The sequence below is a fragment of the Aulostomus chinensis genome, chromosome 7 (assembly GCF_037954235.1).
Source record: "Aulostomus chinensis isolate RoL2024-O1b breed Wild chromosome 7, RoL_Achi_v1.0, whole genome shotgun sequence".
NCBI lineage: Eukaryota > Metazoa > Chordata > Actinopteri > Syngnathiformes > Aulostomidae > Aulostomus > Aulostomus chinensis.
The window spans coordinates 29,302,845-29,319,309 of record NC_141326.1 but is presented as its reverse complement, the minus strand read 5'-3'; the positions used below and the strand labels follow the sequence as shown (position 1 = coordinate 29,319,309).

The 16,465-nt window shown below is 50.1% G+C and overlaps 1 protein-coding gene and 1 long non-coding RNA gene across 7 annotated transcripts; one reads left to right on the top strand and one right to left on the bottom strand.

Moving 5' to 3' along the window:
• Window positions 1-593: 593 nt before the first annotated feature.
• Window positions 594-15,478, top strand: LOC147259416 (bromodomain-containing protein 1-like). Of its 6 annotated transcripts, none has more exons than XR_015117270.1 (13): window positions 594-944; window positions 2,342-3,723; window positions 4,459-4,615; window positions 4,687-4,815; window positions 6,126-6,254; window positions 6,427-6,739; window positions 7,207-7,956; window positions 8,045-8,171; window positions 8,378-8,508; window positions 11,326-11,420; window positions 11,716-11,870; window positions 13,425-13,699; window positions 15,223-15,478. XR_015117270.1 is itself a non-coding variant. In XM_086209799.1 (12 exons), the coding sequence occupies exons 2-12, from the start codon at window positions 2,360-2,362 to the stop codon at window positions 13,606-13,608; spliced, it is 3,534 nt and encodes a 1,177-aa protein (XP_086065925.1). In that variant the 5' UTR covers window positions 594-944; window positions 2,342-2,359; the 3' UTR covers window positions 13,609-15,127. The 6 variants fall into 6 exon arrangements, 4 of the variants coding, with proteins under 4 accessions (XP_086065925.1, XP_086065927.1, XP_086065928.1 ...); XR_015117271.1 differs by having other exon boundaries at window positions 15,185-15,478; XM_086209799.1 differs by lacking the exon at window positions 15,223-15,478 and having other exon boundaries at window positions 13,425-15,127.
• LOC147259417 (uncharacterized) lies at window positions 11,470-13,189 on the bottom strand. The gene is made up of 3 exons (XR_015117272.1): window positions 12,736-13,189; window positions 12,044-12,621; window positions 11,470-11,909 (listed from the first exon to the last, which is right to left on the bottom strand). It is a non-coding gene; the product is annotated as an uncharacterized LOC147259417 (long non-coding RNA).
• Window positions 15,479-16,465: the final 987 nt, after the last annotated feature.

Genomic DNA, 16,465 nt, shown 5'->3' with positions numbered 1-16,465 from the left:
TCCCACCAGTTTAGTACGCCGTGTTTGGAGAGGGAAGGTCGTGACATTCTTCTGAATGCATATGAAGCACAAGATCAACTACTAAATAACAGCACACAATCCGATACCCTGTGGGTTTTATTTCATCCCTCCGTGGTTTAGAGCTCCTGAAACGAGCACGTCCTTCCTCTTTATACACTCACGGGAACGCCGAATGTGGACTCATCCGCTGGTGAAAGTAATCCCTAACGATTTACTCGTTTTACTTTTTTGCAGAGATAAGGAACAGCTCCTGGAGTCAAAACAGTAGAAACTATTTCAGAGCAGGACGATGCACATTTTCATTAGGAACCACAAGTGACTAATTTTTGCAGAGGACAAGTTTTGAGAGGCGGTATGAAACATAGCTGATTTTCGTGTTTTTTTAATGGAAATATGGGACTAATTTAGAGAATAACACTGCTGACTCTTCCTTCTTCACTACCAAGTTTGATACAATATAATAGGAACAACGATAGGTCCAGGACCGTGACGTCCAACTGCGTTGTTTATCAATTTCATACACATGTCAAGTAATTGGACTGGAACTGTGTCAAACATTGTGCCAAAAAGTAAATAATTCGAGGACTTCCTGGTTTTGTACGCGCTGACGTCATGACGCAACGACTCACAGCCGCATTGTTGTTGGGGGAAGAGAAGCCTGGGCAGTCGCGGTGCTCAGCCTCTTCCAAGAGCTTCTAAACTGTTTTTATCGATCAAGATTGATTCCCATCGAAGTGTCACACCCGAAGCCGGTTCTGTCGCCCTGGATACCCGCGGGACACGTCCAGCTTCTACTCGCTGCAGCGCGAGCCGCGGCCGCCGTTGGATGAGTGGACTGAATGTGGATTTAACTGCCGCTTCGCTCCGCAGGCCGCGCCGCCATTGCTGCTGTTTTTATAAGCGAAATTCTTGAAAATACCGAGGTAAGTTCAACCTCACTCGCAGCCCGCTGTTTTAATGTCAGTTTCCTACAACCCGAGCTCGCTCGGCTCTGAATCGACCCACCGGGCTCCGAGGGAAAGTCAACTTTTCGAATCGAGGCAGTTTCTTGTTGTGTTGGTCGCCATCTTTCCTCCCCCCTCGGCTCCTGGAAGCTAAGCTCCAGCCAGGGTTTGGACGGAGTGTCCTAATGCGTTCTCTGGAGGGAAGGGGGAGCGTGTTGTCCTTCGTGAATTGCCACCAGTTTGGTTTTTGTTCGTTGGTCTCCCAACAGCCTCGCGTCTATCAGATAACGTCGAGGCATTTAAATTTAAAACCCGGATAACACTTGGAGTTCGCCTCAGCGGAGCGGACGTTAGCCGCGGCTGACGGACACCGACGCGCTGACAGCGAGGACATGTAGTGACTCCCTCCGCTCAGGAGCTGCAGCGAGGCCGGGGGAGCCGACGGGAGGCTCACTGCAGACGGGGTGGAGGTCTCCTGTTCCCCGCCCGTTTCTTTCATTCATACGCGGAGTCTTATCTCTGATCGTTTCCTCCCCCTGCACCCCCCCCCCCACACACACACACCCCCACACCCACCCACCACCAGTCTGCTGCCAACTGAGGATACGTTAACCCTGGAAAATATAATTGGAGCTTTACAATCACACTGCCTGTTAATTAAAACATCAGAAAAGATCCTGTCAAACAGCCGGAGCTTAGAAAGAATAAGGATCTTGTGTAGGCTGAGGTGGAGGTGGTGATGTCAGGTCTTTTCTTGATAAAAGATCAATACTCCTGCGCCTCCTCTGCTTTACGTAGCTGTGAGTGTTTCAGGGTAAATCACGGACCTCCATCCAGACACTGTTTTTAATTTTGTCCCTGTGAATGCAGGACTGTTCTTTGGTTTTTGAGCAGGGGCTTTGCTCCCAGCACCACTCACATTTTTGAGTGTGTGAATGTGTTTTTCTTTGACTCTACAGTTGTTAAGTCCACCAACACCACAGGTGGTATTCTACAAAAATCTCCAGACAATTTTCAGACTGAGATTATCAGGATTCCTGAGATGTTTTACTGGTTGTGAATAAATTAGTTGACCAATACAAAGCGAGACACTTCAATCATGTGTCCCCTGCAGGCTCCTGATGTGATCCGTCACATATCGGATACTTTTGAGCAAAGCTTCGTCCCGGGACGTTTCCATCGCCACCACAAAGCTGATGTTGACAGATTTCCTCAAAGGTTGAACTCAGGAGCCCAAACTTGCGTTCAGCTGCTCAGTGCTCCTAGCAGCCGCCAATCGATTGGTTCTGTTAAACCCAAACTGTTGTGTGTGCTGCTTGTGGCAACAGCGTTGATGATGACTGCGCATTATTGACTCTGTCGGGTCTGGTTTTCAGGATCTGCAGGGCTTCATCATGAAGAAAAAAGGGCGACATCACCGCACAGCAGTGTTGAAAAGGGCGTCCTCGCCTATCAAACCGTCACCCAACAGGGAGACACTGACGTATGCTCAGGCTCAGCGGATGGTGGAGCTGGAGGTGGACGGCCGCGTGCACCGACTCAGCATCTATGACAAGCTGGATGTCATCACAGACGACGACCCCACGGCTCAGGAGATCATGGAGTGCAACAGCAACAAGGAGAACAGTGAGAAGCCTCAGCAGGTACTGGTTCGCTCGGTGCGCCTCAAAATCAACCAGCAGAAGAAGAATGCAGCGCTGATGTCCCAACATAGCAGCAGTGGTAGCCACGGCAGCGCCGGCAGCTTATTGGAGCCCAAGGTTAGGACGGTTGAATATAATCTGCCGGTGGTGCCAAAGAGGCCTGCGACATATTACAAATACACGGAGAGGACGGCAGAGGAGCTGGACGAGGAAGTGGAGTACGACATGGACGAAGAGGATTACGCGTGGCTGGAGCTCATCAATGAGAAAAGGAAGAGCGAGGGCATCAGCCAGGTGTCAAACAACCTGTTTGAATTCCTGATGGACCGCTTTGAGAAGGAGTCGTACTCCGCCACGCAGGGTCAGAGTGACTTGCAGTCGCTGGTGGACGAGGACGCTGTCTGCTGCATCTGCATGGATGGAGATGGAGCCGACAGCAACGTGATCCTCTTCTGCGACTCCTGTAACATTGCAGTGCACCAGGAGTGCTACGGCGTGCCATACATCCCAGAGGGCCAGTGGCTCTGCCGCCACTGCCTGCAGTGCCCGTCTCAGTCAGCAGAGTGTGTCTTCTGCCCCAACCGAGGCGGGGCCCTGAAAAAGACGGATGATGACCGCTGGGGCCACGTGGCGTGTGCTCTGTGGGTGCCCGAGGTCGGTTTCTCTGATACAGTTTTCATTGAGCCCATTGATGGTGTACGCAACATCCCGCCAGCACGCTGGAAACTCACCTGCTACCTGTGTAAGGAGAAGGGCGTCGGAGCGTGCATCCAGTGTGACAAGATCAACTGTTATACGGCCTTCCACGTCAGCTGTGCCCAGAAGGCTGGACTCTACATGAAGATGGAGCCCATCAAGGAGGTGACGGCCTCCGGTGCCACTACCTTCTCTGTGAAAAAGACTGCTTACTGCTGCGGCCACACCCCCGACGGCTGCGACCGCCGGCCGCTCAACATCTATGAGGAGCTGCACCCAAAAAATGGAGCCCATAAAAGGGTGGACAAAAGGGGCAGGGCTCGTGGCAAAGGCTGGCACAAGAAGAAGAGTAAAAGAGTGGAGACTGAACCAGAACCTGAGACCTTGACCACCTCCGGTCCAAGTATCACCGCGTCAAGGTAGGACAGATAACCCACATGACCCGAACTGCTGTGTTTGTGTCAGTTAAGTTTCAGCCTAAACTCCTGTGTCAATGAGGCTTCGTTTCTGGAGGCAGTCCAGTCCTGCACATTGTTGCTATCAGCATTAAATATAAAACGCAGAGGATGAGATGGCCCTTGCATTCATTCGTCGGTGGAGTCTGACTTTGACTGCCCCTGGCCAAAAGTGTCAGTTTACAGAGTGAAACGCCGCTGGCTGACGGTGAGCCTGTGTGGTCGTTCTACCTGTGAGCCAAAGAAAGATACACGTTTAGTTTGAGCGTTCCAGTGCAATGAGGTACCGAATCTTAATTGAGACGATTTATGATGACGGTGGAACACGCAACGCTGCGCCGAGCACGTCGTTGACACTGTGGAGACCACAAATAATGGCTGAGTTTCTGCTGTTGGCTCTCAGCAGTTGTCATTAAGCTAAAGGAATGGGGAACCTCCGCTTTGTTTGTCTGTGTTGGTCATTTAGAGGCGTCAGTGTTGAACTGACATGGACGTATGGACGTGGGTGTGTGTGTGTGTGTGTGTGTGTGTGTGTGTGTGTGTGTGTGTGTGTGTGTGTGTGTGTGTGTGTGTGTGTATATATATATATATATATATATATATATATATATATATGTATATATACACACACACACACTGATTGGGAAAAAAGATGAAGAGGGTTTATTAATGAGCATCCTCTGATTGTCTGTGGTTTAGTTTCGACACCATCTTGAACCAGGTGGCGGTCCAGAGGAAGCGTCCGTTCGTAGAGCGGGTGCTAAGCTACTGGGTGCTGAAGAGGCAGTCGAGGAACAACGTGCCTCTGATCCGCCGGCTGCAGGCCAACCCTCAGCTGCCCAAATCCAAGCAGACGGTGAGTGCTGCTAACACGCAGAGGTTATTTGTCCTTTGATTTTTATACTAAATTTGGGTGATTTTTTGCAGGATCGTATGGAGACGAATCAAGCCCTGAAGGAGCAGCTGAAGGAGTGGCACCGCCTCCGCCACGACCTGGAGCGAGCTCGGCTGCTGCTGGAGCTCATCAGGAAACGAGAGAAGCTGAAGAGAGAGGAGGTAGAAGCATTTCCCCGTTCACTGCTTCTGTTTCTCTGCGTCAAAGCTTAGCCTGAAATACAACATCTTCAGGACGTGCGTCATTTGTCAGCAGGAGCTCAGCGAGGTTGATTTGACTCCTTATCTTGTTCCCTCCACTGTCAGCAATGTGTGTTTCTTCTTGATTCATTTTGGTGTTTATTTGTTCCTCACATTCACTCTGGGGGGCGGGGGGGGTTGGCTTCCTGTCTGCAGCTCTACGGTTTGGTCTATGGTTTACATTTGGAAAAAACTATTTGGTGCTTGTTTTCCTGCAGCTGATATCCATAATTAAAACACATCACAGTTGAATCAGGATTGCAATTTTAATGTGATAAATTGACCCCCAAGTAGAGCAGGTCCAGCACCTCCCTCCTTCAATGAACCCCCACCCAACAATTCTCCATCAGCAGCACATCCTGCAACAGCAGCCACCAGAACCTTCCTTTACCAGCAGGAAGGTGGAGCAGATCCAGGATCAGTGGGGACGGAGAGAGACCAGGAGAGCAGGACAGAGACAAAGACAGAGAATGGAGGAAGACAGAGAGACAGAAGGAAAGAGAGGGACAGAGATAAAGAGGGAGAAAAAGGAGGAGAGACTGATGGACAGAGACAAAGACAGAGAATGGAGGAAGACAAAGAGACAGAAGGAAAGAGAGGGACAGAGATAAAGAGGGAGAGAAAGGAGGAGAGACTGATGGACAGAGACAAAGACAGAGAATGGAGGAAGACAGAGAGACAGAAGGAAAGAGAGGGACAGAGATAAAGAGGGAGAGAAAGGAGGAGAGACTGATGGACAGACGGGGACGTGAGCAGGTGGAGCTACGGGTGGCAGCTGGAGCCTCTTCAGGTCTGGAGCCTCCTCCAGCAGCACCAGGATCTGGGATGAGGGGAGAAGAAGAGGAGTTAGTAACACATCTGAGGACAGGAGGAGGAGGGAGAAGCCCAGTGCATCATGGGAGATCCCAGCAGTCTGATCCAAACTTAACTCTGCATTTATTTCACACTTTCAGCAAGTCAGGTTTTGTTGCACTTTTTTATCAAATGAATTTGAATACATAGTTATTTTATTCATCGTGATGTCTCTGTAGTTGCTTTTGGTGACTTGCTGTTGCCTCACAGCAGGAGGGTCTAGCGTTTGAGTCCAGGCCTGCCCTTCGTTTGTTGTTTGCCTGTGTTCAATGAATATCCTTGTTTTTATGACCATGTTTTAATGTGATTTACTCTTCCCTCTGAAGTGTCTCTGAGTTTCCAGACAAGCACTTATGACTGAAATGCTCTTCCCCGATCAGATGAAGCTGCAGCAGTCGGTGCTGGAGGCCCAGCTGACCCCCTTCAACATCCTGCTGAGAGCTGTGCTCAGTCAGCTGCAGCAGAAGGACCAGTACGGCGTCTTTGCTCAGCCTGTCAGCGTCAAGGAGGTCTGTACCCTGTAGAACCGTTCAGTCTGTGGGAGAACTTCAAGCTTTATTCTTCTAGAACAGTCAACAACTGGTGTTATCTGCCATGGATGGAAATCCCAGTCTTCTGTACAAATCTAAAAAATAGGCCTCTCATGACAGCGAACCTTTGTAACACTCGTGCCCCCTGCAGGTTCCAGACTATCTAGACCACATCAGGAATCCCATGGACTTCTCAACCATGAGGAAAAACATTGATGACCATGTCTACCGGAGCCTGGAGGACTTTGAGGCAGACTTCAACCTCATCATCGCCAACTGCATGAAATACAACGCCAAGGACACGTTCTTCTATAAAGTAGCACAGCGGATGCAGGACCACGGAGGAGCCATCCTTCGCAGGGCCCGCAGAGAGGCTGAGAGAATTGGCTTTGACTTCCCCAGTGGGCTGCACCTGCCGGAAGCCCCAAAACTGGAGGTGCCGCCCCCTTTCTCCTGGGAGGAGGGTAAGTCAATGAATCATCAATGAATATAAGATTCTTGTTAGATCATTTATCCAGACATGCTCTCGTCCTCGTCTTTCTACAGTCACGTGTTTTCTTACGTTTCAGTGTCCAAACAAGAATGGATTAAGCACAAAGCACTAAAATGCTGCCTACACATCAACATTCAGATTGAAATCAGTGCAGCTGATATGTAAAGGAACATGGCAACCCTTTGCTGTCCATCCTGGAGCCTGACAAGTAGAAACCCCTATGTTAGACCCCCTAAGTTAGCCTGTCACCCACTAGCATTGACTGTACTTAGCTTACTTGCCAGCCCGCCAGTCTTGGTGGGTTGGTGGGTCAGAGGAGAGAAGAGGAACTCAATAAGTCTGGTCTCCTTAAAGACAATGTGATCTTCAATTATTGAGGCGCGAAAACTTGGGGTTTATGTGGTCTAATGACATCACGTGACTGTCTCTATTTCACAGTGGACCGCCTGCTTAGCCCCACCTACCGTCAGCTGACCCCGCTGGAGGATCAGCTGAAGGAGCTGCTGGAGAAGCTGGACCTGAGTACTGCCATGAAGCACAGCCCGTCCCGCAGCAAGAGGCTTAAACTGCTAAAAAAGACCATCATGGAGGTCCGCAGTGAGATGAGCCTAAAGAAATCGCTTCCGCCTCCGCCACCCACCGACCCAGAGCCTGATCCCCTCCCCACCAAATCAGAACACCAACCACTACCTGACCCTCCTGCCCCCCCTTCTATACCGCAGGAGTTGTCCTCACAACAACCAGCGTTGGAGCTGTTACCTTTACCGTCGCAGGTCGACACCTCGCCCGCCAGCTCGGAGCCACCCCCTCTAAAACCTGTCAAACCCAGTATGGACCACACTCCTATGGAGCTGGACAGTGACACCAACATGTCTACCTCAGTACCCCATGAAAAGCTCAACGGGCACATCCCTGACTCGCCGCTCCCCAATGGCGACCTTCACACTGAAGCCTCTGGCACCTGCAGCCGACGGACCAACACCCTCTTCCGCAAGTCTAAAAGTGCCAGCCCGCAGAAACCACCCAAAACCCAAGAGGCTTCCACTGCGCCGCCCCTGGGCACCAAAACCTTCCTGTCTGTGGTGATCCCTCGACTGGAGACGCTCCTCTTACCCAAAAAGAGAGCGCGTAGCAGCAGTGCCGATGGCGAGGAAGACGAAGAGTCGCCCATCAAACGTCTTGGCACAGGTGCCCACCCAGAGATCAGTTTACATGTTTTATTAAAAATGATCAGAGTGACAGCATTGTTCCCCTGTAACGCTTTACTTTTCTGCAGGAATTGCAAATGGTTTTGTGGTTGAGGAAGAGGAAGTCTCACCATCGCCTCGCCTGCTGGAACCTCGACGCCGCTGTGCCTCCGAGTCAAGCATATCCTCCAGCGGAAGCGTCCTCTGCAGCACGAGGTGAGTGAAACATCCAACGTGTAATAAAAACGGAGCTCAAGTGTACTGCGTCACTGGTATGAAAATCAACCTGCGGAGGCTCGAGACATCAATCACACCGTGGTCGGTCCTTCATTAGCTTTTTTATCTGAACACCAAACAGATTCAGGACCAGTCCTTGAACTGATTCTAACATCGACCAACTCTATCTTTCCCGCCCCTTTCAGTGCCGTCATTGTGCCCAAGTGTGGTCGAGGGCGGGCGACGGCGGCTCGACGGAGCACCGTAGACGACAAAAGTAACCTGACTACCTGCATTGAGAATGGAGAGTTCACCAAAGCTGCCAAGATCTCTGCAGGTGAGCAGCGCAGCTGTCATCTGTCCGTCCACTCGGTTCATTCCGTGCCACCAATGAACGTGCATGACACCGCATGGCGAGCTTTAACTGGTCCGCTCAGGATCTTTACTAATGAACCTGTTTCTGTGCCAGCATGCATTCCTTATGTTTATTTCCTGTGACACGGCAGTTGTTAACATCATGGGTTCTGATATTTGCGTCGTTCAACAGGAACCTAAACACTGGGATTTACAGGCTCCACCCATCAGTCACATTTATTGTCCACATCACTGGTTTCTGAAGTCAGGTTCTGAGTGCGGAGCGGGTGATGGCGAGCATGAATCCACTCCTACGTGCCACAAGTCTGGTTATCAAAGTGATGTCATGTGATGGGGAACTTGGCTGTGAGGACAGTCTGCAGCACCGTTGCCTTGCAGTTCCTCTTAAAAGGAGCAACTGCAGGCATGATTTTGATTTCATGACTAAACCAGTGGACAATGGAAGAGCGCGGACGTCCAGCAAGGCAAGCCAGTCCAACCTGAGGTGGAACGAGCAGCGCTGAGTGGGCCTGTCCCAGTATGTGTGTGCTCCTCGGGGCAGGGGAGGGGGACCCTGACAGTGTTGGGATTTTACACAAAGGAGGAGATAAATGCTGCACGGAGGTGCAAATATCACCCCTTGTGTCCACTAGGTGGCACTAGGGAACACACATTTAATTTATCTGATGTTGCAGTAGATTTGGTGAAGACAGTGCCTGTTATAGCAGACTTTTCCCTGTAACCACTAGGTGGCGCTATGAATATGACCTAAATTCACATTGTTCTGCTTGTATTCAGGCTGGGACTTTTGGAACAGATATGACCATGGAGGGTCCATGTACTAAACTTTTGTCTTCTACGGCAAAACGTAAAATCTGGCTGCGGTGGCGTGGTAAAGGCTGCTACATGCTAACTGCATTATGCAGTGATGCACCACCATCTTGGTGCTGGGCGCCGCTCACATCACGCTCACCTTCCCTTGTGGACAGACCAGAACAACATAAAGCTCAGTCTCCACCGTGTCCCATCAGCACCTTTTGAGCAGTGGTTCTGACCACATTGAAGAAGACCCACCTGGAGGAGGAAGGAAAAACACACAGTGTCCTGTTGCCTCCAGGTGGCGCTATGACGAGTCTGCTCCCAAAGTGAATATGTTCATGCTTGACCCCTGCTACACCGCTCCACCAAACGCTGCAGAGAGCACGAGCGCCTCGGGGGAGGCGGCAACGACAGTCGGTTATTTTATCGGTGAAGCTCATTTTTCCAGACAGGTTCTACATGAACAGCTGTGCGTCATCAAGAGCACGGAGCCTGCAGACATGGGAATCAGAGCCAAAATGAATGATCTGCACTTGTGATGGTCTTTCTTTGGCTTGACTTGGGCTCAGTGGCATTAATTGCCACTGTGCTGATAAGTAGGAGCATTCGTCCAGAACGTAGAGTTAATAAAGAAGAGGGTAAAGAGAGGGCAGCCAAGTTTGTAGGGGCGGGCATCTTGATCGTCCTGTGATGATCACTCATCAGTCGGTCCGTAACGACGGCTGTGCTGTTACGACCTCAGTCGAGCGCTGCAGTCGGACCAGCTGCCAACTTCAGAGAGAGTGTGTGTGTGTGTGTGTGTGTGTGAGCGAGCCACATTAATTGGATGAATTAAAAGACATTTGGGCAGCTTGTAATGCACACAACTCAACTGCATTATTCACACAAGTGCAATAAAGAGCACTGCTACCTTTTACATCCTGGCTCTTTGAGGTTCTCTTGTGCAGTAGACGAGTGTGCAGCTTGTGAGGAAGTGGCTGCTGCTGGTTACGGCAAATAAAAACGAAAAGACGTCAGGGTTTTGTAGACTCAGGATCCTACAGGATCTTCAGGTGAGGAGCCACCGTACTTGAAACAGTTCACTTCCGTCTGTTGTTGTGTTTCCATCACCGTATTTTGGTGCAAAGTTGAAGTATTACAATTGAAAATGTTGGTGGAAAGCACTGGGCTGGGGGGGTCGCCAGCGCCTCGGAGGGGAAGTGCAGCCTGTGGTTGCTATGATACGGAAGTCAGTGGTCGCAAAAGAGAGGAGGTGGACCTGCTGGTTTGTGTTCATGAAGAAACACCCTGATGAGGGCAAGCGTCTGGTTCTGTTGTTGCTCAGCGCTCATACACACACATCTCTGTGGTATTTGCCCCCCCCCCCCCCTTCAACTCCGATTGGATGAACGGGTAAAAAAAATGGTGGTGTGAGCAAAAGTTGGACATTGCTCAACTTTTGCAACCAGACAAAAGCTTGCCTGAGACTCAGTGTCCTGTCACACTGTTGGTGTTTGTGGCATCGACAGAAAGAAGGCACAGATTCTTAACGGGCTTCACCAGATGGAAGCTCCTCCTCCTGGATTCAGCTTTGACGCGGCCCTCTTGAACTGCTCAGTTTTATCTTCGTCCCCACACCTCTGAACCAGGTCCGGCACCAGCTGGCGCTTCAGAACAACTACAACTTGTCCAAGTGATGCTAACTCCTCCAGACGTCTGGGTTGACGGCTCTTCTTCTGCTGCGGCGGTCGTGCAATGTTGCCATCGCCTGGCAGCATTCATGATTTATTTTATTTGCCTGATGACGCAAACACACCAGATGCAGATTTGGTTTGTGTGCCTGTGTGTTTGTGCGTGCGTGCGTGCCTGTGTGTGTGCGTGCGCCTGTGTGTGTGCGTGTGTGTGTGTGTTTGTCATTTCCTGGCTGTGGTCTGCTGGTGCTCTCTGTCTCTCTGTCTGTTGCAGTGAACCCTTCATAACTTGCTTGTCGTTGTTCCTGTAGAGGTGTGGAAGCCCACCGCTGCCTCTCCATTTGTTCTGGAGCCTCTTAAGCTAGTTTGGGCTAAGTGTAGTGGATACCCCTCCTACCCCGCCCTGGTGAGTGAGTGTCAGTCACCCAGCCCCCTCCATATCTCATTACCCATCAGCCCCTCTGCCATTGTCCGTGCTGTAGCTTGTGATTTGTGCTCCCCGCCATGCTCGAGGACTGCTTGGTGTGTGTGGGTTCGGCTGCATCGCTCAGTGTTGTGGTTCAGCTCAGCCTTGCATGCTTGTGTCTGGGAGTGTGGGCCGCTTCTGAGCAGCCGCCAGCACCGGGATTGACTCCGACATGCTGCTGTGATGAGGCCTCCTTACTCAGTGTCCACCGCTCTCTCTACGTTGGTCTTCACAGATCATGGACCCCAGGTCACGGAGAACGGGGCGCCGGCACAACGGGGTGGAACTGCCCCTGCCCCCGCCGGACGTTCTCAGAGCCGGAGAGCGGATGCAGTTCAGGTCCGCAGAGAAACTCTTCCTCGTCCACTTCTTCGACAGCAAGCGCAGCTGGTGAGGAACTCACCGACCACCTCACTTTTAGGGAAACGGCTGCCAGGAACAAAGAAACAAGGCTGCGCATAAAATGATCAGCTTCATTAAAAAGTCAGACGTTTATCAGCGGCGCGAGCCTTTGTTCATTGTGTTTGACTGGGCAACTTTTAAAAAGCAGTTAGAATCATAACCTGCTGTCGATAACTGCATGGATCCGAGTCCCAGGACTCCGTTTGAGTGTCGCTGCTGACAGGGATCAGGCTCGGTTCAACCCGCCTGGCGTGTCCCGCACGTGAGCCAGTCGAGTGAAATGAATCTAGTTTCCTGCCATTTTCTCGTCTGTAAATGGGTGACTGGAGTCAGTCGTTCTAGTTCCTCCACAGTCCTGGTTGGGTGCAGGTGCAGGGTTCTGCTAGGTTTCTCACATCCGTCCTATGTTGTGTGGCGCCGTCCTTCGCTGGTTCAGCTTAAAACCCGTGAGAACGCCAGCCGGTTCAACGGGCAGACGTCGACAGGAAGGGCCTGCAGGGGAATGGTGAGCGGTGCTTGTTAGCATGTCCTTAACTTCCTCTCATGCTCAGAAAGAAGTCGTAGTTCTGAGCAGAGCAGGTGAGGCTTCACTCTACTTCCTGCATGTGTCATCCGCTCAGCGCTGTTCTCAGGGAGAACGCTTGCATCGTGCTCACTGACCCAACCGCGTCATGGTGACGTATTCAGTTGACTTTGTCTCTCACAGACGACTGCAGCCATCCAGATACGACTGCGCACTCTAAGTAGGGACACGAGCATTCGATCAGGAGACGTTCACTCGACTCGCAAAGATTCGAAGGCAAATGTAATCAAACAAATACATTTGATATAAAAATTGAAAGCAGCGACTCACCCGGCTGCGGCTCCATCGGGGCGCCATCGCTGCCTTCTCCCAGTTCCCTCATCCATCTTCTAAAACCCAGGGATCAGCGTGACTCCTTCAACCATGTCAACCGCTCACCTGACCGACGTCAAACGTGGCGTGACCCCCGGGAGCTGCGTGGGTGAGCGGCTCTCATCTTGCAGCCAAGTAGTTTTTGTCTTTCAGGTCATTTTGCGATGGGAAGGCTTTGTATGAGAAGGAGAGGGGGAAAAAAGCAGATTTGAAAAAAGAATTGACCGTGTACCGATCGATCCTGCCAACTTCCTGATGGTGGCTCAGAGAGCTGCAGCAGGGGCGGGACTGAAGGAGCGGTCTGGTTGGTCTTTGCTCTCCCCATTCTCTTCGTGATCGGGTCAGAACACCGACATCCAGCCTGACCAGGACCTCTGATGCTTGGAAGGAGTCGACAAAACTTGATTTTCCTTTTGTCTTTTTATGAAGTTAAAGCCCTCGGTCAGAATGACTGAGACGGCAGTTAAAATGCTGTGTAGCTTTGATGCTTTGTGACATCATCACACAACCCATGGCCCCGCCCCTCCAACAACAGGCAGATCATCACAACTGTGAACGAGGGAGATCATCATCTGGGTCATTTTACCACGGCGCTGTGTGTGGATGTACCTCACCAACACGTTGTCCTCTGTCTCCTCTCTCGTCAGGCAATGGCTTCCTAGATCCAAGATGGCTCCCTTCGGGATCGACCAGACGCTCGACAGAATCAAGCTGACGGAGGCTCGCCGCTCCAGCCTCCATAAAGCTGTGCAGCTGGCCTTCGACCGAGCCATGAACCACCTGAAGCGCGTCGGCGGCACGCAGAGCGCCGGGCTCGTCACTGCGGACTGAACCCTTCTCCTCCCCCTGCCATCGTCCACCTCTCCTCTTCGTCCTCCCAGCTCTTTGTTGGAACGCCTCCACCACAGAGCGTCTCTGCCTCGTACGCACAACACACGCACACTTGTTTACCATTTCCTGCAAACTGGATCGTTGCCATGCCGCCCCACACATCTGTCCTCCCTGTCTGAAATACTGTAGCTTGTGACGGCCATCTTGTTTTGTCAAAGAGCTATGCAACGATACCGACTCGGCCAGTGGGTGCAAACGTTGAAATTAAGTAAAAAAAAAAACAAAAAAACAAAAATCAAGGCTGTGAGGACTGAAACCACGGGTCCCAACCTGTTGAATGTGTCTGAGTTTGACCTCTGACCTCCTCAAATGTGCTGCAAGACTGCTGCAACAATCTCACTGCCATGACAATGTGTGTGCGTGTGTGTGTGCGTGTGCGTGTGCGTGCGTGCTTGCGTGTGTGAGTGAGTGAGAGACAGCGGCGGTTCCTGTAAATATACTGTACAAGGTCTGACACTAATTTATTCACTCCGTCAGTTGGTTGGGGTGCCGGTGCGGCGGCGGTGCTGGGGGTGATGGGGGCGTGATTCTGCTGGTGCTATCTCTACAGAGACAAAAACAAACACGCATACTGTATCAACCCTTCGATTTCAACTCCTTTTTTTTACGGTTTTGTAAGTTATTGAGTTCTCGAGCTACAAGTTCTCGTCTTTGGCATTAATTTTTGTGTGTGTATCTTTATTTTTTATCACCTGAATGTTTTTACAGCAACTTTCATTTTGTTTGTACATATTTATATAAAATCTATATGGATGCACTCAAAATTAAAAATGCCTGAAGTGCATCATTTACACCAAAAAATTCTGCTGCCCACAAATTCTCCTTTATTTTTTCTTTTTTTTTTAAAAACGGTAATGTGTTTTCAGGTTTTCTGCCTTTGTTTGTGTGTGTGTGTGTGTGTGTGTGTGTGTGTGTGTGTGTGTGTGTGTGTGTGTGTGCTGTGATGAGTTCAAGTCTTCTTAAAAATGTCACAGAATCATCTTTTCCACCTGAACTGAGCGACCGTCGGCGGTAGGAGAGAAAAGAATGTGCCTGTACTTATTTATTGTAAAGCAGAAAATGTATATGCATTACTTTATAGAGAGAGTATTGTAAGAAGATACTATGGGCACACTAGGAGCCATGTTAGCGGCCTCTCCTCTTCCTCAGCTGTTAAGAAACGTTTTTTTCCTCCTAAATTTTAGGGTGTTATAGCATTAAATTGAGCGGTGAGGTGATAGTGTTGATGTTTTATTTTGGCGGGTTAGCAGCAGTTAGACTTCCTGTTTTCTTTGACCCCCTGGATGTGGATGTTGTGTGTAAATAGATTTGGTACTTTAGCTGATTCTCTGGGAAAAACCACAGTTATAGCCAACGGGAGTGGAAACCAGCCGACGACAGGCCGGTGGGCTTTTTATACTAAAACACTGAAAAATTAAAATGTTATTGAATCACTGATGGTGTCCTGGTTTTATTAGTAGAAATGAATCTTCCAGCTCTTTTAATTGGGACAATTTTCTGATGGTTACCTTTGTAGGTAAAGCCCCTTTAGATTATGCTGCGTTCTCACTCCAGGCAACCTGGACAACATGAGGAAGGCAACAAGTCCCACACGGAAGTGAATCTCAGAGATGACGGCTGTCCCTCCGCTTCTGCTCAAGAAGGACGAACGCCAAACTTTGCTTTGGCTTCAGGTCATCACTTCACGGTGATCCGCCTCTGCAGCAGCTGAAGCGGCCACAAGGTGGAGCTGTGGCTCTGCGGGTTCGTCCTGAGAGTTCCTGGTGTCTGAGAGGAGGAAGAGGAGGTGAGGAGCCACCAGACATCCCCTCAGCTTTATTCTACAAAATAAAACGTTCCCTCAGTTTAATTCCTGTTCTCTATTCTTGAAGAACCTCTGGTTGAGACATATTTTGCATGTTTTTGTTGACGTTTTTATGTCCTCTTACAGTTTTTGGCCTTCAGAGAACGTATTCTTTCAATTTAAATGAAGCGAATCGTTTTAAAAAGCACGTTTTGAAACATGGATCAGTTTTCAGGAAGTACAACATGTCGGTGTTGTAGGAGCCATAAAATGGCCTCAGAGAGACTTTTAATTTCTATTTTTTGTTAGAGAGGAAATCTGTATTTAAGGACTGTGACGAGAAACTTGAGTGTCTGGATCGAACCATTTATTTAGTTACTTTATATTTTTTGAGAACGTATCTCCTGCCCACAAAACATTTAGTTCATACCTTGTGTCACAAGGGAGGGTTTATTTTAACAGACAAAAGTAATATTTGACTTCCTGCTTTAAGCTTTAAGGTTTTTCTTTATTGTCATTGAACATTTCTGGACAATGAAGTGTAGTTGGACAGTCCGTCACGCAGCAGCATAAACAGATGATTAAGAACAGAAAATGAATACCAGGATAGAAGAAGAGTGAAGGATAGAGGAGAGTCCAGTGGTGATGCAGGCTTGGGAATTGAATGTCCATCACAAGTGAAGTGCAGGACTGAAGGAGCAGCAACAGTCCAGTCCAGGCAGTCCTCAGAGCTTCCACATCCCCGGGGAAGAAGCGGTTGCTCAGTCTGTGCCCTCGTCACCCTGAGCCTGCCAGAGGGAAGGGGGTCAGAAAGACCTTGTCCTGGGTGTGTCAGGTCAGACCTTTTTCCAGCTCTGTTTTCCAACCTGGCGGAGTAGATCTGATCCAGGGGTGAGGGGGGGTGCCGATGATTTTTTGGGCAGCCTTGATGATCCGCTGCAGGTCTTTCCTCTCCTCTGAGGTGCAGCTGGAGAACCACACAGTGCATCCATAGCTCAGGACACTCCTACGCTG